We start from the raw sequence: 27,103 nt of genomic DNA on the forward strand, positions 1-27,103 counted from the left end.
GATCCCCAGGGCCCCGGATGACAACTCCCCTTTTTTTATAAAAAAAATATATATTTTTTATATATTTTTTTATTTGTTATATATATATATATATATATATATATAAGAAATATATATAGAAGAAATATATATATATATAGAAGAAATGTATATATATATATATATATATATATATATATATAGAAGAAATGTATATATATATGTGTGTATATATATATATATATATATATATATATATATATATATATATATAGAAGAAATATATATATATATATATATATAGAAGAAATATATATATATATATATATATATATATATATATATATAGAAGAAATATATATATATATAGAAGAAATAAAGAAAAATATATATATAAGAAATGGGGGGTAGCCATCCGGGGCCCTGGGGACCTCTGGGCCCTTTAATAAAAAAAAATTATATATATATATACACACACATATACACAAATTATTTATTTTTTATAAAAAGAAATTACAAAAAAGGGGGGTTGCCATCCGGGACCTTTGGGCCCTTTAATAATAATAATAAAAAAATAAACCTCTGGGCCCTTTAATAAAAATAAATACAAAATAAACATTTGTAAAAAAAAAAAAGGGGGGGGGGGTGTTTGCCATCCACGGCCCTGTGGACCTCTGGGCCCTTTAATAAAAAAATAAATATATATATATATAAAAATAAAAAAAGGGGGTTTGCCACATGGGGCCCTGAGGACCTCTGAGCACTTTAATAAAAAATATATATATATATATATATATATATATTTTTTTTTTTTTCAGGGCCCCATGTGGCAAACCCCCTTTTTTTATTTTTTTTTTATATATATATATATATATTAATTTTTTTATTAAAGGGCCCAGAGGTCCCCAGGGCCCTGGATGGCAAACCCCCCCCCCCCCCCTTTTTTTTTTTTTTTTTTTTTTTTTTTACAAATGTTTATTTTGTATTTATTTTTATTAAAGGGCCCAGAGGTTTATTTTTTTATTATTATTATTAAAGGGCCCAAAGGTCCCGGATGGTAACCCCCCTTTTTTGTAATTTCTTTTTATAAAAAATAAATAATTTGTGTATATGTGTGTGTATATATATATATATAATTTTTTTTTATTAAAGGGCCCAGAGGTCCCCAGGGCCCCGGATGGCTACCCCCCATTTCTTATATATATTTTTCTTTATTTCTTCTTTTTTTGTAAAGGTCCCCCCACTTCTCAAGTCACGGCAGCCCCCCCCCCCCCCCCGGTTCTCTGCTCCAGGGGGCCCATGCCTGAAGCTGTGTAAGGGGCCCAATAATTCCTGATGGCTGCCCTGATCTTTTTATCTTAATGCACTACATAAAACTTTAGCCTTTCCAATCACTTTAATGCTGGCACTTCAATAATGTCATTACTGCTAACTTCTTATTTTTAATGTCATGACAGATCTATGTTCTTCACATATCTAATATGAAATCTCTGTTCTTAGTCCACCAAGGCTGTATACGATAGGATCATTGATCTCCGCATAGCCACCCCACAGATTATAATCAACTATGCTATGTTCTTGGAGGAGCACAACTATTTTGAAGAAAGTTTTAAGGTAGGTGAAGATGACAAGAAATATGGGTGGCATTCAGAGAAGAAGAAAATCGGACTGGTTAAATCTCCATAAAATGGTCATTAATCTTCTTTTTTTTTTCTATGACACCAGGCCTACGAGCGTGGCATCGCCCTTTTCCGCTGGCCGAATGTCTACGACATCTGGAGTACTTATCTGTCCAAATTCATCGCTCGCTATGGAGGAAAGAAGCTGGAAAGAGCTCGTGATCTGTTTGAACAGGCTCTGGATGGCTGTCCTAAAAAATTTGCCAAAAGTTTGTATTCTCTAGAGAAGTGGACAGGTTGATGGGGGTCACAGATTTATCAGACTTTATAACTTTCATTCTTCTGTGTTCTGTGTAGATATCTTTCTCTTGTATGCCAAGCTGGAGGAGGAGCATGGTATGGCCCGACATGCCATGGCTTTATATGAGCGTGCCACTCTGGCTGTAGAGCCAAGAGAACAGTACGAGATGTTCAACATTTACATCAAGAGAGCCGCTGAAATATATGGAGTCACACACACCCGAAGCATTTATGAGCGAGCCATAGAGGTACCTAACTTCTTGCATAAACATTTTTAAGTGTATTTGTATTTTTTAAGTGTATTTGAAATCCTTTAGGCTCGGTTCATCTCGTATATGCAAATTGGATGTGTTTTTAATGGCATAAGATGTGAATCGGACCGGTTTTCAATTGAGCCGGCTCATGTGTGTGAGGTGGCCGCGGTGCGGTTTTAAAAATGGTCCTGTGCGATTTTGGGTTCGGTTCCAGTGCAAATGCAAGTAAAAATTCACACCTAAATCGCACCTGAACCAGTGAACAAATCTGCTCTGACCTGAAAACCGCAGCCTTAAAGGGGTTGTAAAGGCTCAAAGTTAAAAAACCTTCTCTGGGCAGCAGCCCCCCCAAAACCCCCTACTACTTACCTGAGTCTGATCTTCCTCAAGCAATGTGCATGAGAATCTCGGCTCTCCGGGGGCTCTCCCTCCTCATTGGCTGAGAGCCAATCGCAGCCAGTAAGCCATTGAGAGGAGAGAGGGGGCAGTGCCAAGCCACGGCTCTGTGTGTGAATGGACACACAAATCCGCATATTGGGGGTGCACGTCCCTGCAAACTGCTAGCTCTCGGGGGACTCGGCAGGTGGTGGGGACCAATAGCTCCAGCGGGAGACCCGAGAAGAGGAGGATCTGGGCTACTCTGTGCAAAACCATTGAACAGCGCAGGTAAGTATAACGTAAACCTTTAATATCACTTTAAACTGTGGAAGTTAACCACTTAACCCCCGGACCATATTGCTGGTCAAAGACCAGAGTACTTTTTGCGATTCGGCACTGCGCCGCTTTAACTGACAATTGCGCGGTCGTGCTACGTGGCTCCCAAACAAAATTGGCGTCCTTTTTTTCCCCACAAATAGAGCTTTCTTTTGGTGGTATTTGATCACCTCTGCGGTTTTTAGTTTTTACGCTATAAACAAAAATAGAGCGACAATTTTGAAAAAAAAATGAATATTATTTTACTTTTTGCTGTAATAAATATCCCCCAAAAATATATAAAAAAACTATTTTTTTCCTCAGTTTAGGCCGATACACATTCTTCTACATATTTTTCGTTAAAAAAATCGCAATAAGCGTTTATTGATTGGTTTGCGCAAAAGTTATAGCGTTTACAAAATAGGGGGTATTTTTATGGCATTTTTATTAATATATTTTTTTTTACTAGGAATGGCGACGATCAGCGATTTTTTTTCGGTACCGTGACATTATGGCGGACACTTTTGACACATTTCTTTATCGTTACATCACGGGACACAGAGCGGCATTCATTACTATATGGGTTATATGGAGTACCTTCAGGTGTAGACACTGGCAATCTCAAACAGGAAATGCCCCTCCCTATATAACCCCCTCCCATAGGAGGAGTACCTCAGTTTTTTTACGCCAGTGTCTTAGGTGTTAGTCATGGTTTAGCTTGCCTCCGCATCCTTGGGATTAGGTGAGCTAACCGGTTCTGTCCAAAGGCCTCAGTGCTAAAGTGGTCAGTAACCGGACCCCAAACCCTTGGGGTATAGCCCATAATGCTTTTCTTTTTAGAGAGCTGGACCCTGGTCCCAGGACTTAGAAACCTTTGGGTGCCTAATGTTTTCTGTTGCCAGAGTGCTATATGGGCCCAGGACAGTGGATCCTTCATAGGAACCCAGGGCCTGAAGGTCTAGACATCCCCACGGAGATGGGGGAAGATTGGGCCTCTTGCTTGGCAAAGTCCTGCGGCATGGAGCAGGTAAGTGAGGGGAAAACTTGCGGAACTTGGTTCTTAGCAGGTTTTTTCTGGGGGGTCACAGGGGACATGCCTAAAGTTATGCGCTGCATCTGGCAAACTAGTCACATATCTTAATGATAGGATGGCTCTATGTGTATTGTTTCCCCATAAGAAGTGACCTCCCTTGTAGTGTTGGAAAAGCATTGAGTGGGGCCTGTGTGATATAAAAGTATATATGTGTGTCAGAGAGCTGTGCTTACCTGCAAGCCTCCAGGCGATGCTCCCTCAGTCTTCCTCCTCAGAGCCTGCAAGCAGGCAGAACGCTGACCTCCTCGTGGTTCCAGCTGGAGCAGAGAGGCTCCCTTCCCCCCAACCCCCCCCCCCCCCTCGGCGGGCGCGCGCGCGCGTTCACGTATTATAGGCGCAATTCGCGCCGTTCAGCTGAGGGGGGGAAGGGCGGGTCAGTGCTTTAAGGAAGGGGCGGCCCTTCCTTTTTTCGTTCCACAGCTCATTCAATATATTGGAACTGGGGAGGAAAGACCAGAGCGGCAGCACGGGGCGCCGAGGACACACAGTGGCCAGAAAGAATATTGCAGTCTTCAGAAGACTGTTTTCAAGCCTAGAAATAGGCTGTTTCTTTTCCATCTCATAGTTTTTTTTTTTTCTTACAATACTACTCAGGGGGACAGAATGCTTTTTCTTTCCTGGATTTGAAACAAAAAAAAAAAAAAAAAAAAAAAAAAAAGATTGAAAAAAAAAAAAAAAAAAGGTCATTTAGGGAAGAGGAAGCATTTTTTTGTTCCCCAAACAGGTGTTTGGGCAATTAACTTTTATAGTTCCAAGTACCAATAAGTGGCAGGTGTACCTCGGTATTGTACCATGGCATCCGGGTCAGAGGGTACAAGAGGTGGGGATTCCCCCAGAGAGTCTGAGGTCTCGGACAAAGCTATGCCGCTGCTCTCCCCAAAGGGAGCCTTGGGGCCATCGGGATCTGGGGCTGGAGCTGGCGCGGGTCAGTCCAACCCTAAGGTGGTCACTGACGAGGTATTACTCACCTCTTTAAAAGAGATGGAGAAAAGAATGGAAAAAATGATAGCCACAGCTATACGGGGCAGTAAACGGAGTAGATCTCCGTCGCCTGAGCGTGGACCCTCAGAAGAGGAGGTCCTTTCCTCAGGGGAATTGGACGACCTCTTGAACAAGGACCAAGTAGGTTCAGGGATCGAAGATCCGGATACAGAGGAGTCTGAAGCAGTCTCCCAAGGGGAGAGCTGGTGGATTCAAGCCTTAACGGACTTGGTCCATAATGCATTCAACTTGCCAGTACCAGATCTCCAGGTATCGACGGTTTCAGCTTTGGGCTCACTGAGGGCGCCTCAAAGCAATGCAGTGTTTCCGATCCACCCTCTATTAGAGGGAGTTTTGTTCCAAGATTGGAACAAGCCAGATAAAATCTTCTTACCACCTAAGAAATTCTCTGCCCTATATCCTATGGAAGAAAGATTTTCCAAGAGATGGGCTACTCCTGCAGTGGACGCAGCCATCTCATGTGTTAACAAGTCGTTAACATGCCCTGTAGAAAACATACAGGTATTCAAGGATCCAGTTGATAAACGCTTGGAAGCACTACTTAAGAACTCCTTCACTGCTGCAGGGGCAGTAGTACAGCCAGCTGTGGCTGCGATTGGGGTTGCTCAAGCATTATCGGATCAAATTAAGCAGATGCTTAAACTTATTCCTGCCCAGCAGGCAGAAGAATTTTCGGATGTCCCTAAGGCCATATGTTTTACGGTAGACGCTATTAAGGATTCTGCCCAGCCCAGCAAGGCCGAGCCCCCATGCAAGAAGCTCCTGGTAGGGTTCCCCTTCCATGGAGGACGACTCTTCGGAGAAGACCTAGATAAATACATTCAAACCATTTCAAACGGCAAAAGTACTCTCTTGCCAACTAAGAAGAAGTTTCAGGGGCCTGCGTTTAAACGACAGTACTCCCCTGGGCAAGGGCCCTCTAATACCAAACAGTATCGACGGCCTCCTGCGAAAGCAAACTTCGGCTTCAACGGCAGGTCTCAAGGACAGGCTGCTAGAGGCAGAAAGCAGTGGTTTCGCAAACCAGCAAAACCAGCCCCCAAGCCAACCTTATGAAGGGGCGCCCCCACCCACGAGGGTGGGGGGAAGGCTGCGACTCTTTTCAGAGGTTTGGGAAGCCAGCATTCCCGACGAGTGGGTACGGTCTTCCGTGGCTACGGGCTACAAATTAGATTTCCTAAAGTTTCCTCCTCCTCATTTCCAGGAGTCGAGGATTCCAAACGATCCGGAGAAGGGAGCCGCATTAATGTCGGCATTAAATCATCTACTTTCCCAGGAAGTAATAGTAGAGGTTACCAGTCCTGGAACAGGGGCTAGGTTTCTACTCCAACCTATTCATCATCCCGAAGTCCAATGGAGATGTCAGGCCAATTTTGGACCTAAAGATGGTAAATGCATATCTAAAGATCCGCTCATTTCGGATGGAATCCGTGCGGTCAGCAGCTGCCACACTCCAAAAGGACGACTTCATGGCGTCCATAGACATAAAGGATGCCTACCTTCATGTTCCAATTTATCAGCCACATCAAAGATATCTACGCTTCATGGTGGCTTCGCGTCACTTCCAATTCGTGGCGCTTCCCTTCGGGTTGGCTACGGCCCCCCGGGTGTTCACGAAGGTCCTGGCTCCAATCCTAGCCAAACTAAGGATCCAGGGGGTCACGATCCTAGCATACCTGGACGACCTCCTAGTCATAGATCACTCGTCTCCCGGCTTGGAGCGAGCAGTGGCCCTCACGGTCCAATACCTCGAGAGGTTCGGCTGGGTCCTAAATCGAGAAAAGTCAGCTTTCCTGCCCTCAAGGCAGTTGGAATATCTCGGCATGAGATTAGACACAGAACAACAAAGAGTGTTTCTACCTCTGAGGAAGGTCAAAGCCATCAAGGAATTAATCCTACTGGTTCTAAGCAAAAAGGAACCGACTATTCGCCTATGTATGAGATTACTAGGCAAGATGGTGGCCACATTCGAGGCGGTACCATACGCCCAGAGTCACACTCGCATCCTGCAGGCAGCCATCCTGTCAGCATGGAGCAGAAGGCCACAGGCCTTGGATATCCCGTTGCCGCTCTCATCAAGAGTCCGACAAAGTCTGTGTTGGTGGTTAGACCCTCAGAATCTACTGAAAGGGAGATCTTTCAGCCCAGTGGCTTGGAAGATAGTGACCACAGACGCCAGCCTGACAGGCTGGGGAGCAATTTTGGATGGTTGCACTCGCCAAGGTACTTGGGCAAAGTTAGAGAAGCAATTACCCATCAACATCTTGGAGCTCAGAGCTGCTCGACTAGCCCTCAGGGCTTGGACGTCAAAATTGCAGGGGTTCCCGGTGAGAATTCAATCAGACAATGCCACGGCCGTGGCATACATAAATCACCAAGGGGGAACCAGGAGTCAAGCCGCTCAGAGAGAGGTGAGCTTGATTCTCCTATGGGCAGAGGCTCATGTGCCCTGCATATCGGCAATATTCATTCCCGGAGTGGACAACTTTCAGGCGGACTTCTTAAGCCGCCAGACTCTATGGCCGGGGGAATGGTCTCTGCATCCACAAATCTTTCAAGCACTCTGCCAAAGATGGGGAGTGCCGGACGTGGATATCATGGCATCGAGACTCAACAAAAAGCTAAACAAGTTCATGTCCCGCTCAAGGGATCCGATGGCCTGCGGAACCGATGCGTTGGTTTGCCCTTGGCATCGGTTCAAACTTCTTTATGCGTTTCCCCCGCTCCAGTTACTACCCCGCCTGCTGCGCAGGATCAGGGTGGAGCACATACCAGTCATCCTGGTAGCTCCAGCATGGCCCAGACGGGCATGGTACTCACTAATCCTAAGGATGGTAGTGAGAGACCCTTGGACTCTTCCTCTACGGCCAGACCTGCTATCGCAAGGTCCGATCCTCCACCCTGCCTTACGGCATCTAAATTTGACGGCCTGGAAGCTGAATCCCTGATTCTCAGGGGTAGAGGTCTGTCTCAGAAAGTAATCTCTACCCTAATCAGAGCCAGGAAACCGGTCTCTAGGGTGATTTATCACAGGGTCTGGAAGGCCTATGTAGGCTGGTGTGAGTCCAAGCTATGGCTTCCTCGCAAATTCACCATTGATAGAGTTTTAAGTTTTCTCCAGCTAGGAGTGGATAAAGGATTGGCATTAAGCACAATCAAGGGACAGATTTCTGCTCTGTCAGTGTGGTTTCAGCGGCCGCTGGCCACCCACTCGCTGGTTAAGACCTTCCTTCAAGGGGTCTTACGTATTAAACCTCCAGTTAAATCCCCGCTTTGCCCGTGGGATTTAAATCTTGTTCTGTCAAGTTTACAGAAACAACCGTTTGAGCCGTTGGCTGAAATTCCTTTGGTTTTACTGACAAGGAAGTTAGTATTTTTGGTCGCCATAGTTTCCGCAAGAAGAGTATCGGAACTGGCGGCCTTATCCTGTAAGGAACCATATCTTATTTTTCATAAGGACAGGGTCGTTCTCCGCCCTCATCCTTCCTTCCTACCGAAGGTTATATCCAGTTTTCATCTAAACCAGGATTTGGTATTACCATCCTTCTTCCCTAAACCTACTTCCAGAAAGGAAGGGTTGCTGCATACCTTGGATATTGTCAGGGCCATGAAGGCCTATCTTAAAGCTACAAAGAAGATCCGGAAAACAGATGTGCTGTTCATTTTACCGGATGGGCCCAAGAAGGGGCAGGCAGCTGCAAGGTCCACCATTTCTAGGTGGATTAAGCAATTAATCGCTCAGGCCTACGGCTTGAAAGGGTTGCCTCCTCCGTTATCATTAAAGGCTCATTCTACTAGGGCCATGGGCGCCTCCTGGGCAGCACACCACCAGATCTCTATGGCTCAAGTTTGCAAGGCGGCAACCTGGTCTTCGGTCCACACGTTTACAAAATTCTACCAGTTGGACGTAAGAAGGAATTCTGATACAGCCTTTGGGCAGGCAGTGCTGCAGGCTGCAGTTTGAGACCCTCGGATTCCGGGGGCTCCTCTTTTTTTGAGTTAAATTTAAAAATTTAAGATTATTTTTCTCAACTAAGTTGGATTTATTATGATTTGAGTATTTCTCTAAATTAAATCCTTTTGTCTTGGAGATGTTCTCCCTCCCCTCATTGTAAGCATTGCTTTGGGACATCCCATATAGTAATGAATGCCGCTCTGTGTCCCGTGATGTAACGATAAAGAAAAAGAGATTTTTAATACAGCTTACCTGTAAAATCTTTTTCTTGGAGTACATCACGGGACACAGAGCTCCCACCCCTCTTTTGGGGACCATTTTGGGAGGCAGACTGCTTGCTACAAAACTGAGGTACTCCTCCTATGGGAGGGGGTTATATAGGGAGGGGCATTTCCTGTTTGAGATTGCCAGTGTCTACACCTGAAGGTACTCCATATAACCCATATAGTAATGAATGCCGCTCTGTGTCCCGTGATGTACTCCAAGAAAAAGATTTTACAGGTAAGCTGTATTAAAAATCTCTTTTTTTGGGACCATTGGCATTTTTATAGCGATCAGTGCTATAAAAATGCATTGGATTACTATAAAAATGCCACTGGCTGTGAAGGGGTTAACACTAGGGGGCGGGGAAGGGGTTAAGTATGTTCCCTGGGTGTGTTCTTACTGTGGGGGGGGGGGGGGGGCCTCACTAGGGGAAATCACTGATCTTCTGTTCATACATTGTATGAACAGAAGATCAGCATTTCCCCCCCCCCTGACAGGACCGGGAGCTGTGTGTTTACACACACACAGCTCCCGATCCCCGCTCTGTAACGAGCAATCGCGTGTGCTCGGCGGCGCGTGCTCCTGGTAGCCTGCGAGAGAGCCAACGTAGTATGACGGCAGCAGGTCGGCAAGCAGTTAAAACCAGTCACTTTAAGGCATAGTCCACCTTTCAAAATTGCAATAAAATTCACCAACCATGATAAAAAGGGAATCTAATACATTTTTCCCAAAGCGTCTTTCAGGACAGTACCTGAGATCCTCCCACCGAACCACAGGAAATACCCTCTTCCTCCAAATCTTTTTTTTTTTTTTTTTTTCTTCTTTTTTATCAGAAAAGGTATTTATTGAGAAAAAATAACCATACAAGATTACAACCTCCAAATCTTTAAAGGGAGGCACCTCCCTACCACACATCAGTTTTTGTGTTTCCTCTGGCCCGGAGGAAGCATCCAGTGGGGGGAGCCATGGTCGCTTACTTGGTCCTGAGTGATGGGGATTCCTCATCATTTTTTCCTCCTTTTGTATTTTGAGACCCCTGTCTTACCAGGATCTCTGCAACGGTAGGTACGGGCTCCTCTTCCCCTAGTGCTCGGGAAGAGCTGCAGAAGGTCCGGCTGACGCGCTCCGGTCGCCTATGATCGGCGGCTGCATGTGCACCGCCGCCATTATGCGGGGGCCGAGAATAGTCTCGGCCGTGTCGAAAGTGACGCTTCCTAAGAGCGGGTTGTCTACAGTTATAAGAAAACGGCCAATAATCAACAGAGAAGTAATGTAATATAAATGACCTGTGTGCGGGTGACGTTAACATTAGTAGGCATTTGTACTAAATATTGTTCAGGAAAGTATTTAAGTTCTATGATTCTATCTCCTCAGCTGTTGCCAGACGAGCAGTCTAGAGAGATGTGCCAGCGTTTCGCGGATATGGAGGCCAAGCTTGGAGAGATTGATCGAGCCCGAGCCGTGTATTCCTTCTGTTCCCAGATGTGCGATCCTAGGGTGAGCATTTTGATAGACGGAACCGTGAAAGGCAATTTCTATGACTCGTAGTGTATATGGTCTTTGTTGGTGATATTTTATCTCCACAATGTCACATGTGCATGTGTTCTATATATTAATCTTTTTCACAGCTGACGGCAGGGTTCTGGCAGAATTGGCGAGACTTTGAGGTGCGCCATGGCAATGAGGACACAATCCGGGAGATGCTGCGCGTGAAACGAAGTGTGCAAGCCAAATACAACACACAGGGCACGTTCCTTGTATCCCAGAGACTGAGGGCAGAAGCAGCAGGGGCTGGCCAGGAATCTAAAGGTAATGTCTTCAAGGGACTTGGTCAACCAAAAAAACATGATTTTTCTTTGCTTCAGTTTCACTTCCAAATACAGATTTTGGCTTGTGACTGGGAAGTGAAAGGAGAAGCAGCATACTGATGAGCTCATCTCTCTTTCACTTTGCCCCATTAGCATGCTCTTTATCACAGGACTGCAGCAGAACTGATTGACTCCTTGGGCTTCTTCTCCCAGTATGTGCTTTGCTGTACTGGGAATTGTAAGAGGTTAATACCAAATCAAGTTCTGGTATTTATATTGCTTGATATATTTATAAATACAGAGCTGCATCATTTTTATTAAACCTCCAATTAGGGCCCTTTCACACGGGCTGTCCCATCAGGTCCGCCTGTCAGTTTTTCAGGTGGACCTGATCAGACCCTCCAGTCTCTGGATGTTAGCAGTGACATGTCCGCTGACATCTGCTGCTATCCGATCTGCAAAATCCAGATAGATGGCGGTCCTATTTTCCATCCTTCTGGCGGATCGGATATGATCTGATGAATACGAACAGGTGGTCTTTTTTTCACCCGATTTCCCCATAGAGGAGAGTGAGACTCTGTCCATCTCCGCTCTGTACAGTGAGTAGACACAGACCTGTCTTCCGCCTGAGCAAGTGGATTGCGTTTTACGAAGGTGCCTTACACAGACCTATCCATCATGTTTGAATCTTCTACAAACATGTTTGTTCAGCTTTTATATTAATTTATCTCATATGGTTAAAAAAAGACTAATGCCTAATGTTCGTCCTCTCAGAGCATCTGCAGTTTTGGTCCTGAAGACAAAACAAAGCACTGTGGGCACGGAAGTAAAAATAAATAAATAAAATAATTCTGATCCTCTTCCCTCCCCAGTCAGTTTTTTTTTTTTTTACATTACCACTTCCATACAGGGCACTTACACACCTTCCCGCCCAAGCCAATTTTCAGCTTTCAGCACTGTTGCACTTTGAATGGCAATCGCGCGGTCATGCTACATTGTACCCAAACAAAATTGGCGTCCTTTTTTCCCCACAAATAGAGCTTTCTTTTGGTGGTATTTGATCACCTCTGCGATTTTTTTTTTTTTTTTGCGCAACAACTAAAAAAAAAGACTGAAAATTTAGAAAAAATTTTTTTTTTTTTTTTCTGTAATTTTTTTTGTAAATAAGTACGTTTTCTCTTTCAATTACGGGCACTGATATGGCAGCACTGATGGGCACCGATGAGGTAGTACTGATGGGCACCGATGAGGTGGCACTGATTGGCGGCGCTGGTATGCCTCACTGATGGGCGGCACTGATGGGCGGAACTGATGGGCACTGGGTACTCATAGGCGGCACAGATGGGCACTTATGGGTGGCACAGATGGGCACTGATAGGTGGGCACTGGGCATGGATGGGCACTGTGGGGTGGCACTGATGGACACTCTGGGGTGGCACTGATGCATCCATGTTGCCAGTCAGTGCCCATTTGTGGGCACTGATTGGCATCTCTTTTTTTATTTTTTACTGCCTTTTTTTTTATTTATTTTTTTTACTGCCTTTTTTATAAAAAAAATTTACCCCTTTTTTTTGCCCTTCCCTGGTGGTCCAGTGTGGCGATCCGAGGGGGGGGGGCTGCGCTGATAAACAATCAGCGTGAACCCCCCTGTCAGGAGAGCCGCCGATCGGCTCTCCTCTACTTGCGTCTGTCAGACGCGAGTGAGGAAGAGCCATCAACGGCTCTTGCTGTTTACATCGTGATCAGCCGTGATTGGACACAGCTGATCACGTGGTAAAGAGACTCCGCCGGAGGCTCTTTACCGAGATCGGAGATGCGGGGTGTCAGACTGACACCCCGCATCACCGATCGCCGCGCTGCGCGCCCCATGAAATCCTCCATGGACGTCCAGTCAGGATTGTGTAACCACTTCCCGGACGTAAATTTCCCATTGACCAGGCGGGAAGTGGTTAAAGTATTCAACAGCTTAACCCTTGCTGTATGGAACCCTTAAAGCGGAACTTTACCCATAGCAATTTGATAAAAAAATATGTTCTTTAGCAATGGACATACATTTCACATAAATAATTTTGCTACCAAAATTTGCGTGTGCTGTAAATTGTCTCCAGAAATGCGCCTGTTTCTTTTTGCTGAAGCCCAGAGCCCCTGAACAGCAGTAAATCAAAGTGGAACTAAACCCATTGATTAAAGGGTTTAAAAAGAAAAAAACTTTAGGAATTACAGCATTCCAGGATTGTAATTGTCACATTTGCTTGTGTCCTCAACCAAACTCAAACCATCAAATGATTGGTGTCATAACTGACAACATGTGCAGCATCATGGCTGTTGCAGATCCTTGGCTGTAACAGATATAAGGGTTTAAGTCCTCTGTCAGCAGATCAGCCTCCACAAACTCGTCAGTGCTGAAAAATAGAGCGCAACTGAGCATGTGCAGAGCAGGGTCAGACAGTGCATTACTGGATTTTAAACAGTTTAGGCCAGTGGTTCTCAACTCTGGTCCTCAGGACAGATTATAAGTATTACCTTGGTGAGATGCAGACTAGAATACTGCAATCACTGAGCAGCAAATTATATGACCTGTGATGTATTTCAGTTATCTTGCAGATCTGGCCTGTTAGTGGGTCCTGAGGACGGAAGTTGAGAACCACTGGTTTAGGAACTTATTTTTAATGGTTTAAACGCTATACCTGTAAAAGGGGCCAGTCTGAAGTGATCTAGCAGCACTTCATTTTCTGAGTAAAGTTCCACTTTAAAGGGGTTGTAAAGGTACATTTTTTCCCCCTAAATAGCTTCCTTTACCTTAGTGCAGTCCTCCTTCACTTACCTCATCCTTCCATTTTGTTTTTAAATGTCCTTATATCTTCTGAGAAATCCTCACTTCCTGTTCTTCTGTCTGTAACTCCACACAGTAATGCGAGGCTTTCTCCCTGGTGTGGAGTGTTGTGCTCGCCCCCTCCCTTGGACTACAGGAGAGTCAGGATACTCTCTACGTTGCAGATAGAGAAAGGAGCTGTGTGTTAGTGAGCGTCCTGACTCTCCTGTAGTCCAAAGGAGGGGGTGAGCACGACACTCCACACCAGGGAGAAAGCCTTGCATTACTGTGTGGAGTTAAAGACAGAAGAACAGGAAGTGAGGATTTCTAAGAAGATATAAGGACATTTAAAAACAAAATGTAAGGATGAGGTAAGTGAAGGAAGACTGCACTAAGGTAAAGAAAGCTATTTAGGGAAAAAAAATAACTTTACAACTCCTTTTAAGGTTTTTTTCTTGCATAACTGATTGGGTCACATGATGTCTTCATAACTTTCATTGAGAAAACATTTCTATTTTCCACTGGATCTTTCCTGTTAATCCCCACAAACATATTTCTTTGTAGAAAAAAAGAACCATGAAGGGAACCTTCATGACTGCAGATCCAACCAAAACAGCATTCCATTTTGGGATAGAGAATTAAAGTGTGTAGACAGCATGTCTTATATTTTTTTTCTGTGTCCTCTGTGGACATGTTATCTTGGTCCCTGTGTGGTCACTGGACCTGGAAATGAGCACAAGCTCTCTAATAAGGACATAGATAGTGGAAAATTCGTTTTTTTCAGTTGAGGAGGGATGGGTTAGATCTCCTGCCAGGTGTTATTCCTGTGTTCCCATTAGAGGTTCACTCATAGGCCGCTTTCATGCTAAAAACAGCGCCTAAAAAGCTCATGAAAACTTATTTCCATTAAAATCAATGAATGCTTTCACACTGGGGCAGTGTGCTGACAGGGCTGTGAAAGACTCCCCTCTCCATTGAAATGAATGGAAAGCTCTTCAAAAGCGCTCAGTTAGCTAGATTCAGATACAGTTACGCCGGCGTATCAGTAGATACGCCGTCATAACTCTGATTCTATGCCGTCGTAAATTTAAGCGTATTCTGGAAACCAGATACGCTTAAATTAGGCTAATATACGAGCGGCGTAAGTCTCCTACGCCGTCGTATCTTAGGGTGCAATATTTAGGCTAGCCGCTAGGTGGCGCTTCCGTTGAGTTCGGCGTAGAATATGCAAATGAGCTAGATACACCGATTCAGAAACGTACGTGCGCCCGGCGCATTTTTTGACGTCGTTTACGTAAGGCTTTTTCCGGCGTAAAGTTAGTTGAACAAATAGCTGGCCTAGCCAATGTTAAGTATGGCCATCGGTCCCGCGTCGAAATTTGAAATTTTTACGTTGTTTGCGTAAGTCGTCCGTGAATGGGGCTGGACGTAATTTACGTTCACGTCAAAACCAATACGTCCGTGCGGTGTACTTTGGAGCAATGCACACTGGGAGATGTCCACGAACGGCGCACGTCAATCACGTCGAGTCACTAGTCATTTCCATAAAACACGCCCCCCTGTTCCACATTTGAATTAGGCGCGCTTAGGCTGGCCCATTTACGCTACGCCGCCGTAAGTTAGGAGGCAAGTGCTTTGTGAATACAGCACTTGCCTCTCTGACTTACGGCGGCGTAGCGTATATGCGATACGCTACGCCACCTCAAAATTACGCCGACATACCTGAATCCAGCTAAGTGTTTATACTGGCAGTTTAGAAGCACCTCAGTGTGAAAGTGGCCTTAGATTTTTTGAATACTAGGCCAGGAGGTGCAAGGAAGAATTAGAACCTCCTAAAAAAACAAAGTACCACATTTAATAATGACCAGTGGAGCACTTGTATAACTTTGCTTTTCCTTCTAGAACCGGTGGATGAGATGCAGGCTCTGGAGCAGAAGGCAGCGGTGGTGGCAGCAGAAGCTGAAAGAGATAAACCACAGATGAAGGAGAAGATCCTGTTTGTTAGGTTTGTAGCTGCATGGAGATTCACTCCCGTCTCTTTGAAGTGTTTGTCCAACAGAAGAAATGACATGTCCTTCTATTCTGTGCAGGTCTGATGCTTCTAAGACAGAATTGGCAGAGATGACACGGCAGGTAAATCCAGATGAGATCAACATAGGGGAGGAAGACGAGTCGGAGGAGGAGCTGGAGCCGGATGGTGAGCCATTATCTCATACTCGTGATTTTGTTCACTTTAGATCCAATACATTTTGACTGAGAGATACAAACATAAAATGCTAGTTCGCTTGAAATTGGATATATTGATCCCTCCACGGTTGTTGAGAAAAGGTGCCTTTTAGTTTTTATAACTTGCTAGTTAGGCTCTATCCACACGATTGCAGTGTGTTAACATGCTTTGTAATAAGTAGCCTATCCATTTTCAGTGGGCTGTCACTGCAGGTTGCACAGCACAATGATTGGGAACTGGGGTCCTGATTACCCATCACATGATCGCTGTGATAGCCTCTGACTGGCTATCGGTGATCATTCATGATATAGCCCACCTATGTTTTTTTGTTCCCTCTCGATGGAGAAAGATATATATATATATAATATATAGTATCTCACAAAAGTGAGTACACCCCTCACATTTTTGTAAATATTTTCATGTGACAACACTGAAGAAATGACACTTTGCTACAATGTAAAGTAGTGAGTGTACAGCTTGTATAACAGTGTAAATTTGCTGTCCCCTCAAAATAACTCAACGCACAGCCATTAATGTCTAAACCGCTGGCACCAAAAGTGATGTCCAAATTGGGCCCAAAGTGTCAATATTTTGTGTGGCCCCCATTATTTTCCAGCACTGCCTTAACCCTCTTGGGCATGAAGTTCACCAGAGCCTCACAGGTTGCCACTGGAATCCTCTTCCACTCCTCTATGATGACATCACAGAGCTGGTGGGCGTTAAAGACCTTGCCCTCCTCCACCTTCCATTTGAGGATGCCCCACAGATGCTCAATAGGGTTTAGTCCTGGAGACATGCTTGGCCAGTCCATCACCTTTACCCTCAGCTTCTTTAGCAAGGCAGTGCTCGTCTTGGAGGTGTGTTTGGGGATCATTATCATGTTGGAATACTGCCCTGTGGCCCAGTCCCCGAAGAGAAGGGATCATGCTCTGCTTCAGTATGTCACAGTACATGTTGGCATTCTCAATGAACTGTAGCTCCCCAGTGCCGGCAGCACTCATGCAGCCCCAGACCATGACACTCCCACCACCATGCTTGACTAAACAGAGAAACTAACCCTCTCCAGGTGTCTGGGTCACAAAAAAATAAATCTTCTCCTCCTCAAATAACGGTGCTGGCTCAGTATGAGAAATGGCATATAGAAAATAATTAAATCCAAATGGCTGCACTCCAACAATGATTTTTTTATTGGTTAAAAACCATACAGCAAAAGATGCAATCAACAGCTGACATGATTCACACTGTAACTACTGGTGCTTACTCATAGCATGCCTGACTGTAGGCAAGACACACTGTCTTTGTACTCCTCACCTGGTTACTGCGACACGCTTGACACCATCTGAACCAATTAAGTTTATCTTGGTCTCATCAGACCACAGGATATGGTTCCAGTAATCCATGTCCTTAGTCTGCTTGTCTTCAGCAAACTGTTTGCAGGCTTTCTTGTGCATCATCTTTAGAAGAGGCTTCCTTCTGGGACGACAGCCATGCAGACCAATTTGATGCAGTGTGCGGCGTATGGTCTGAGCACCCCCCCCCTTCAACCTCTGCAGGAATGCTGGCAGCACTCGTACGTGTATTTCTAAAAGACTACCTCTGGATATGACGCTGAGTGTGTGCACTCAACTTCTGTGGTCGACCATGGCGAGGCCTGTTCTGAGTGGAACCTGCCTGTTAAACTCCTGTATGGTCTTGGCCACAGTGCTGCAGCTCAGTTTCAGGGGCTTGGAAATCTTCCTATAACCTAGGCCAGCAATGGGAACGTTGGCACCCCAATATTTTGGAACTACATTTCCCATGATGCTCATCACTCTGCAGTGTAGGTGAGCATCATGGGAAATGTAGTTCCAAAACATCTGGGGTGCCACGGTTTGCCATCTTTATGTAGAGCAACAATTTTCTTTTCAATCCTCAGAGAGTTCTTTGCCATGAGGTGCCAAGTTGAACTTCCAGTGACCAGAATGAGCAATAACACCAAATTTAACACACCTGCTCCCCATTCACACCTGAGACCTTGTAACACTAACGAGTCACATGACACTGGGGAGGGAAAATGGCTAATTGGGCTCAACTTGGACATTTTCTCTTAGGTGTGTACTCACTTTTGTTGCCAGCAGTTTAGACATTAATGTGTTGAGTTATTTTGAGGGGACAGCAAATGTACACTGTTATACAAGCTGTACACTCACTACTTTACATTGTAGCAAAGTGTAATTTCTTCAGTGTTGTCACATGAAAAGATATACAATTTTTTTTTACAAAAATGTGAGGGGTGTACTTACTTTTGTGATACTGTATGTGTGTAAAATTAAAAAAAATAAGTGAGAAGAAAAAAAAAAATAGCTAGGTCAGTGTTGGTAGGATTTAAAACAAAATATATATTTTAATTAAATTTGGTGTCGGCTAGAGCTGCATGATTAATGAAAAAAAATTCTAATACAGCATTTCCCCGATTCATGTTAAAGTGCAGAGCGGTCAAAAAAACTTGGCTGGTAAATGTTTATCAACAGTGATAAAGAGAAACAATGCATCTCTTGTTTCGTTTAGATTTAAGGAATGAACTTCTGTCTGTAAATGAGGTCTGTTTAACCACTTAAAGACTAAGCTTTTTTGCCACTTGTTACTCACAAGTTAATCAGTATTTTTTGCTAGAAATTATTTGGAACACCCAAACATTCTAAATAATATTTTTTTAGCAGAGACCCTAGAGAATAAAATGGAGATTGTTGCAATATTTTGGGGGTTATTTATAAAAAGAAAATCCACTCTGCACTACAAGTGCAAAGTGAACTTGAAATTGCAGTCGCTGTAAATCTGAGGGGTAGATCTGAAATGAGGGGAAGCTCTGCTGATTTTATTATCCAATCATGTGCAAGCTTAAATGCTGTTTTTTATTCTCCTTGCATGTCCCCCTCGGATCTACAGCGACTGCACTTGTAGTGAAAAGTGGATTTTCCTTTCGTATAAATAACCCCCTTTATGTCATACTGTATTTGCACAGCAGGCTTTCAAAGGCAATTTTTTTTAGGAAATAATATACTTCAATTAATTAAAAAAACGAAGCAGTAAATTTAGCATTTTTTTTTGCATATTGTGAAAGATGTTATGCCAAAAATTGTGAGAGGATTGTGATCTTTATTCTAAGCAAAAAAAATATATATTTTTACAGTTAAAAAAAAAAAAATAAAAAAAAAAAAACAGGAGATCTCCGTCACCATTTCTTGCATTACCCTGACAGGCCACTAGATGGCACTGTATATATCATTTTCTTCTGTGACGCTTTAATGAATAATTCAAACTTTGTTTTTTCCACAGAAGTACAATTGGAGCAGAAATCGGTCCCTGCGTCGGTCTTCTCTGGGCTTGCTGATGACTGACCCCCCCCCCCACGCACACTCTTCACCAAACAAAACCAATAAAAGACAAACACAATTTTTTCATTCTCATGGATTCTTTTTATATACAAATAATTGCAAAATCATTTAATATAGATATTTATAATAAATCTGTATGTATATTATAAATACAACATGTGGTGGGCAGCTAGTCGTCAGCTATGGAGTCCAGACTCGCTGAGACAGCACCACCTACAATTCATCCAAGTTATCATCTGTAGCATATTTATAAATAGTGTATGATGCATCTTTTGTGTTCTGTGGAGGGCGTGAGCTTGCTCCTCAGGGGCAGGGCTAAGCACCCTGTAGGTTCTTACATTGAGTGTAGAGATGATCTGCCATATATACACACCCCCCACACACTTGTTTATTTTTTTGTCCAGGGCCCAAAGCTGCTATAGCCCCTTAATTGTATCAAACTCAAGTATATAAACAAGGAAAGTGGAGGGGGAAAAAAAAAGTGCTCTTTTTTGGATCTCCTGGTCCAGTCAGAGGTTGTGGTAAAAACTGCTCCAACAATATGTGATCTCAATCAGTTGAATACAAAGTGTGCTTCAACATTCTGGTGTAGGGAGTCTGTGGGCTGCGACTTCTTCAGCTGCTGCTGCTGTGTACTTTGTGCTAAGGGTGTAGAATTAGAAGACACTCGTGTGAATGGAACATGGACAGACATACAGCTGTTTGGGACCGTGGATCTATATAACCCAACCTGGGTTTCCTCTTAGCTAGACTGCCAAGGGCCTTCACACAGGAAAATGCATTCTGGAAGCCGTTTAACCACTCCATACCACTTTCATGTGGGGGGGGGAGAAAGAATAGGGTGAGCTTCACGCCCCCAGCACTAGTATACATTATCCTAGTAGAGGTTTCTCATGTGGATCTTTTGATTTTAGGGTAGGGAAGTAGTAGCACGGAAAAGATTTCTTTGCACAGTTGTAAGTTGTGACATTAGTACAAAGTCTAGTTCTTTGATCTGGCTCCTAGAATTAACTTCTGTGCCCCAACACATTGCAGGGCTAGGGTTTAACTGCCAATTGTTTGTCACAGGCTTGGCAGGGGAAAACTCAGTCCCACGGTAGACAGCATAAAAGTCACCTTTGCAGTGGGGGGCTCCTGCCTGCAAAAGTTAAATGGTAGTGGAATAAGCTTTAGTACTTCTTATTCTTCGCTCTGGCGGGTTTCCACCATGGTGGGCAACTAGTCCCCCCCCGAGACCACTTCAGGGCTCTACTTGGCAGTTGCACGCTAACATTATTGCATTCAACGCATGCCCAGTAGCAAGAGCTTGCCTACAACCTGGAGGAGCGAGCAATAAGCAAACTATCTACCCCCTAGATTTAATAAACATTTAGGGCCCCTTTCACACTGACACGTTTTTCAGGCGGGTTTAGCGCTAAAAATAGCACTTAAAAAAAAATACTGCCCTTCAGTGTGGAAGCCCGAAGACTTTCACACTGAAGCAGTGCGCTAGCAGAACTGCTCCAAAAGTCCTGCTAGCCGCATCTTTGGAGCGGGGTGTTTACCGCTCCTTCCCATTGAAAGCAATGGGAAACCGCAGTAATACTACCGGCAATGCGCCTCTGGTTTTTCGTTAAATGCACACCGCTAGCAGCCGAATATCGTCACTATACCGCCAGCGCACCTCCTGCACCCAGTGTGAAAGGGGCCTTAGGCTGGGTTTACACCATTATGAATCGGATGCAGCATCACTACAGCCAATTCGCAATAGCAGCCGTTTTTGACCAGCTGTCTATGGAGAGAGTTCACATATCTCTGGTGCGTTTTTCAGAAAAACTGCGTCTTTTGGTCCGTTTCAGGTCTTTTCACAGGGAGGAAGAATTAGCAGCCCACTGCAAGGTTTTTTTTTTTAATTATTATTTATTAATCCTAAACTTTTTCTGTAAGATCTTAAAGATTGAATGATACTTGAGGCTGAAGCTGTGTATGCACCCCTCATGTCACCATGTTCAGCATTTCTCTGAATACAGAGTCTAGGAGGTTCTGTAAAGGAACTGCAGACAGATAAGCCATGACCATCTTTCATCCACAATGAAACCAGCAAGGAGGCAGTTTTAGTGTATGAGCTGCATTCAGACACAAGCTGAACATGGGTCATTTTTATCTCACTACGAACACCGAGAAGTGTTGCACATTATACAGCCCTACGCTGAAAGTGACGCTGGATTTCAAACTCCAAGAGCACAATCCAGTCATGTTCTTTGATAAATAACGCTACTGGTCTCCTAACTGCCATACAATAGATTAGGTTATTTCAAAAATATTACAGTGACCTAGCGCATAAAGCTATGCAACCCACAACTGGATATCCCCCCACCACACTCCATACAAATAAACAACGTCCATCCATACTGAATATACACATCTACATTTACAAGAGGAGCAAAAAAACAAAACGCGTATAGCTCCGTCTGAAAATGATGTAAACGGCACCAGAACCATTTCTTTGCTTGCCAAGTTAGGGGTACCTAGTGGACTAGGATCCAGCCCCTGAAACATGGATTTTGTTCAACAAATATATCTACGACAACTGAAAAGACCAAGGCTCACAAGCCTGTACTTTAAAAAGCATCCTACCATGAGCACTCCAAAAAAACAGGAGCAAATACTTGTGCTTAGTGACTACTGTAAAGCATGAGCTAAGCAAGCGCAAATTACAAGACATTAGCGCAATTCATTAAACAAACACAATGCAGAACAAGTGAGGAAAGCTGAAGGCGGCAGTGGAATCATGTACAGGCAGGAAGGCAGTGTATGGGCGAAAACAGCGCGCAGTGGAAACCTTCCAAAAAGGAATAAGAATACCATGATCAGTCACCGAGGACAAGGAGCAAAGGCAGTGAACTCATTGACTATGCTTATGGCATAACAAAATTGAGAAGAATGAGCAGCTTAAACCTTCTAAAAAATAAAATCCCCCTCACACTTGCTGGGGTTAAAGCAGAACTCATGATGGGTGGCAAAGGGTTCAGACCAGTGCTAGGTCTCTGACCTTAGCAGAGATCTCTCTTCTCATCTGTAACATAGCCAAACAGAGCTTAGGTTTTAAGTTGGTATCTAGCCAAAGTGGAGATTCTTTACTTTCCTATAAATAATAAAGTTGAAGGGAGGAGGGGGACATGGTGTTGATGTCAGCCTACCTCTTCCTGGATTCCTCATATAAAGGGTCACGAACAACCTAGTATTACCACAGCTCAGCTTAAATGCCGAACACCAGCTTGGGCCCCAGAATCCCTTAAAGGCAACCCATAAGAGGAATATGAGGCTGCTCTTCTAGGTGGAATTTGAGTAACACGGGCTGTGGTTCTAAAAGTCCTCTACACTGGCAAGTGCTACATATTCGTTTCATCACTGGCATCGTAGAGATATGCAATTCGTGGTTTTACTCAAAATGAATCACCTAAAGCAGGGATATGCAATTAGCAGACCTCCAGCTGTTGCAAAACTAAAGTCCCATGAGGCATAGCAAGACTGACAGCCACAAGCATGACACCCAGAGGCAGAGGCATGATGGGACTTGTAGTTTTGCAACAGCTGGAGGTCCGCTAATTGCATATCCCTGACCTAAAGCATAAACTTAAGGCTGGGTTCACACTAGCTGCAGCTGTGGAGCACAGCAGGGAGTCCGGTGCATCCCTGTTCTCCGTTTCAAGTGTGAATCAGTTCCGAATTTGACTAAGGCTACTTTCACACTGGGGAGTTGTGCCGACGGCGGTAAGGCACAGCTATTTTTAGCGGCGCCTTACCATTGTTTTTGTGGCACTATTCATCTGCTAGCGGGGCACTTTTAACCCCTGCTACCGGCTGAAAAAGGGTTTAAACCCCCGCTGCCCATAGATGCCTCAAGGATGCAGCTGGCTGGACTTTTTTGAGTGTCCTGCCAGCGCACAGCTCCTGTGGGCCCTCGGGGCTTTCACACTGGAGTGAAAGGAGCAGCTCTTTCAGGGCGCTTTGCTATTAGCTATTTGCTATTTTTAACTCTATAGCGCCTCAGTGTGAAAGTAGCCCAAACTCAGACCCGAAATGGAGCCAAAGACGCACAGGACCCTTTTCCAATGCACTTCGTGGAGATGTGTGAACCGGCCCCATTGAGAGTTGGCCACAGTCTCCTGTCATGCAAATCGGATGCAGTAAAAAAAAAAAACACATCCAATTCGCATGTATGAGTGAACCTTTTGGTTGTAAGATGTTATGGGTGAAACATTACATGTTTCATCCATATTCAGGATGTAATATGTTAGGAATGGACAAGCCCCCGATATGACAGCTAGCGGGGATCTTCTCATCTTCATCATCAACCCCCCCCCCCCCCCACCGTCACAATTTGAAGAAAAAAAAAAGGCGCCGAGCGGGGCTCCGGACGCAACACTCATTCACAGACCTCTGTGAATGGAAAACTACAAGACACAAAAGGCTTTGCGGCTGTTGGCTTGTAGTTTTGTAATGAACTACCACCGCACTATGCATCGCCATAGTAGTTCATCGAGTCTTCCTGTCAGATTGTATCTGCTTGTCTGTACAATTCATGGCCGCACAGATACACCGACAGGTCTGTAGGAGATCTTCTGATCGCTGGTGCAGTGCTTTTGAGGGTCCTGAATCCAAAAAAAAAAAAAAAAATTGCATTTATTAATTTATTGTCAAAAAGTGAACTTATCCTTTAATGCATCCCTTGCATTAAGGCAAGTTTTTTTTCTCCTAGATATCAGTATCCCCCATTCCATTGCACAGAGCAGGTAAATATTAACCTGCATGTTATTTTTTTTATTTGCATTTCTAATCTCTTTAAAGCAGAACTAAAATACTCCCATCTTACAACCAAGGAAGCTGCCAAATTTGCCTCGGTTTGATCTGCAGTTGCCATAGTGCTGGACACGTGATCAGCTAGAACACCAGCCATTTGATGGCTTGACCGTTTAAATGACGGCACAAGCAGCTGTGGCAGTTATCAAACATGGCATGTCTTCAAGGTAACTTTTTACAATAATTTAAATGGTCCTACCTCATAAGTCACCTACCTCTGCTAATAAACAAAGGACTGAAAATACAGGAGGGGTCCCCATTTGAGCTTTGGTACTTCCTGCGTTAATGCCTGCTCGTTGGGCAATAAGTTACAGTCTGTTGCTTTCGCATTCATAGTCCATTGAAAAGAAAGAAGCTACAAGCTGAAACAGCTGTAGGATCTGGCTGCCTGTGCAGAGCAGCAGAAGTGTGTTGATCATTAAACTAGCATCCTGTTTAGGGGTACAGCCTTAGGAGGAGAGCAACCAACTCCCTTGCCTAGTGTCCAAACTCTTAAGTGCAGGGCTTGTATGCAAACACTTACAATGTATGCCATTGAAATAGCAAATTAACACAAGTATCTATTCTACGGCGATGACTGCTGCAAGTAAAGAAATAGAGAAAAGCCTTCAGATGGAAAAACATGGACTGACTTATCCACTATGTCCTAAAATACAAATCATAAAAGGCACCAATAAATGGTCATGAGCTAAAGACTGGAAGGTGGCACCATGTTAGTGGAAGGCAGCTGCACTGCATTAATAGACAGTGGGTAGTAGGCTTGGCACGTTCCAGTGGGGCAGTGAAGGAAAAAAAATAAAAAAGTAAGCAAGACATCCCACCTGAGACCAGGACATACACTGCAGCTAAACCAAAAAGTAGAAAAAAGGCAATTTTCACAGAACAGGTTTAAAAAAAAAAAAAGAAGAAGCTAGTTCAGAAAGTTGCATACAAGTGTTTTAAGAGCCAAACCACCTCCAGACAGTGTGGAATAGCTGTTACATCTTATAGGAAAGTCTAAACTTGACGTTCCAACCAAACTTACAGAAAGGTCTCAACATTACGTTCCAACTTAATTTAGAAGTATGACCATCTCGGCCAGGTCAAAGTAGAAGCAGTGAGGTTCCTAGAACAGAATACCTTGACCTAGCTTAAATCAGAAGTCAAACACAATATCCCAACACTGGATAACAATAACCATCTGCTTAGTAGCATGCTGGAGACTGTACGGGGCATTCATTTGGGAGTGCTGGCTTTTTTCGGTGTAGTAGGTCTCTTGGTCTGCCACAGATGGCCCTGGATTGTGAAGGCATCAACACTCATGGACATGGTTTTGCTGGGGATCTGGGTGAAGCGTTTTCTGTCAGAACTGTATTTGTAGATATCTTCCACCATAGACAGGGTGATAGTGCGAGGGCCAAAGCCCGCCAGACGGGTCAGTTCATCTGTCTCAGCTGAAAAAGTGTAGACTGCTCGGAACTGGCAACTGCTGTCACGGAACAGGATGAGGAAATGGTTGGACTGGCTCTTGTCCATGTCCTAAGGATGGATTAAAGAGTTTAGGATGTTAGCATCTCTATGGTAAAGATTATGAGCTCTACATCTAAAGGGTTAGTGTACACACACAAACACACACACTGGTTTCTCCGCATCCAATTCACATGACAGGAGATTGTGACCGGCTCTCTATGGAGCCGGTTCACACATCTCCTGTGCGAATTGCACAGGAGTCCGGTACGTCTTCTGCTCTGTTTCAGGTCCAAATTCTGACAACAATTCTGACCTAAAATGGTGAACAGGGACGTACCAGACCCCTGCTGTAAGCCGCTCCATGATTGGGTGAACCCAGCCTCAGAGCGCATGCGCCGGTGACGTCAACCAGCTGCATGCACTCTGAATATCTCCTAAACAGTGCAATTTTAGGAGATATTTACAGTACCTACAGGTAAGCCTTATTATTGGCTTACCTGTAGGTAAAAGTAGTAATACAGAGTTTACTACCACTTTAAAACGTTTCCTATTGACAGCATATATAAGCACCTACTTCCTCCAGTGTAGAACAGACATTCAAGCTACCTGTGTGTGCAGGGTATCCCAATCACCTCACCCTCTTATGGTTCTAAGCTAGCAGCATTAACTTGACCATGTCAGTGCTGTCTGCAGTATAAGGATTGCTATATATGCTGGCAGAATTGACTCTCTGCCTTGCTCTATTGTTCCTGCAGCTTCCAAGAGCTCAGGACACCAACAGGAGTTGACCGCTCTGCCTTTATCCACCCCACATGGCCACTTATTACAAGTCAGCCTGCAAACTACTTGAAAGGAGAGTTATCTGGGGAGTTGTAGCAAAACACAAATTGGCAACCCTGCAGATCCTTGCCATCTACCAATGATTCTTGCTCTTTTCAGAGCCATTTAAACATTTTGGCCAGCAGTCTAACACCTATAAGAGTTACCAACCTCAAGGACTTTGCTCTTCTGTGTTTCGTTGACTTTGCCTGCCAAGCAGCAGTGAGATAATGCATTGTTTATGATAAATTTGTTTGATTTTGCACTTGGTTCCTTGTACAATTTTGGCCCTGAAACAAAAATGGACATTAATCAGATATGGAAAACCAAAGTAGAGGCATCTTTATATATGTCCATCTCTTAGAAAATACAGCATTGTCTTGGCACGTATACATAGCTCCCAACTGTCCCTGATTTGGAACAAAGTCCCTCTTGTCCCTCTTTCCTCTTCATTTGCACCTCATAAAAAAAATAAAAAAATAAAGTTTCCCAGAGCTAAACTTTTAATCCAATTTCAAAATTGCTGCATTTGTAAATTTCAAAAGCCAATAAAAAAGCAATAGTAGTTGTAAACAAAAAACAAAAACAGACCAGACAACAGAGACCCCCACCC

The 27,103-nt window shown here is 44.1% G+C and overlaps 2 protein-coding genes across 4 annotated transcripts in view; one reads left to right on the top strand and one right to left on the bottom strand.

Moving 5' to 3' along the window:
- The window catches only part of XAB2 (XPA binding protein 2), a 37,094-nt gene extending 17,642 nt beyond the window's left edge, over positions 1-19,452 (top strand). The window contains exons 12-19 of the mRNA XM_040346262.1: positions 1,480-1,593; positions 1,705-1,867; positions 1,956-2,146; positions 10,534-10,656; positions 10,788-10,968; positions 15,682-15,784; positions 15,870-15,976; positions 19,322-19,452. Coding sequence (XP_040202196.1) covers positions 1,480-1,593; positions 1,705-1,867; positions 1,956-2,146; positions 10,534-10,656; positions 10,788-10,968; positions 15,682-15,784; positions 15,870-15,976; positions 19,322-19,383 — 1,044 coding nt within the window. The 3' untranslated portion in view covers positions 19,384-19,452. The remainder of the gene's footprint in view (positions 1-1,479; positions 1,594-1,704; positions 1,868-1,955; positions 2,147-10,533; positions 10,657-10,787; positions 10,969-15,681; positions 15,785-15,869; positions 15,977-19,321) is intronic.
- Positions 19,453-25,108: 5,656 nt separating this feature from the next.
- Positions 25,109-27,103, bottom strand: part of CAMSAP3 (calmodulin regulated spectrin associated protein family member 3) — a 142,395-nt gene continuing 140,400 nt past the window's right edge. For all 3 annotated transcript variants that reach the window (XM_040346264.1, XM_040346263.1, XM_040346265.1), the window contains 2 exons: positions 26,662-26,780; positions 25,109-25,740 (listed from right to left, as the gene is read on the bottom strand). In XM_040346264.1, the coding sequence (XP_040202198.1) occupies positions 25,438-25,740; positions 26,662-26,780 (422 nt within the window). In that variant the 3' untranslated portion in view covers positions 25,109-25,437. The remainder of the gene's footprint in view (positions 25,741-26,661; positions 26,781-27,103) is intronic.

The sequence above is a fragment of the Rana temporaria genome, chromosome 3 (assembly GCF_905171775.1).
Source record: "Rana temporaria chromosome 3, aRanTem1.1, whole genome shotgun sequence".
NCBI classification, from domain to species: Eukaryota; Metazoa; Chordata; class Amphibia; order Anura; family Ranidae; genus Rana; species Rana temporaria.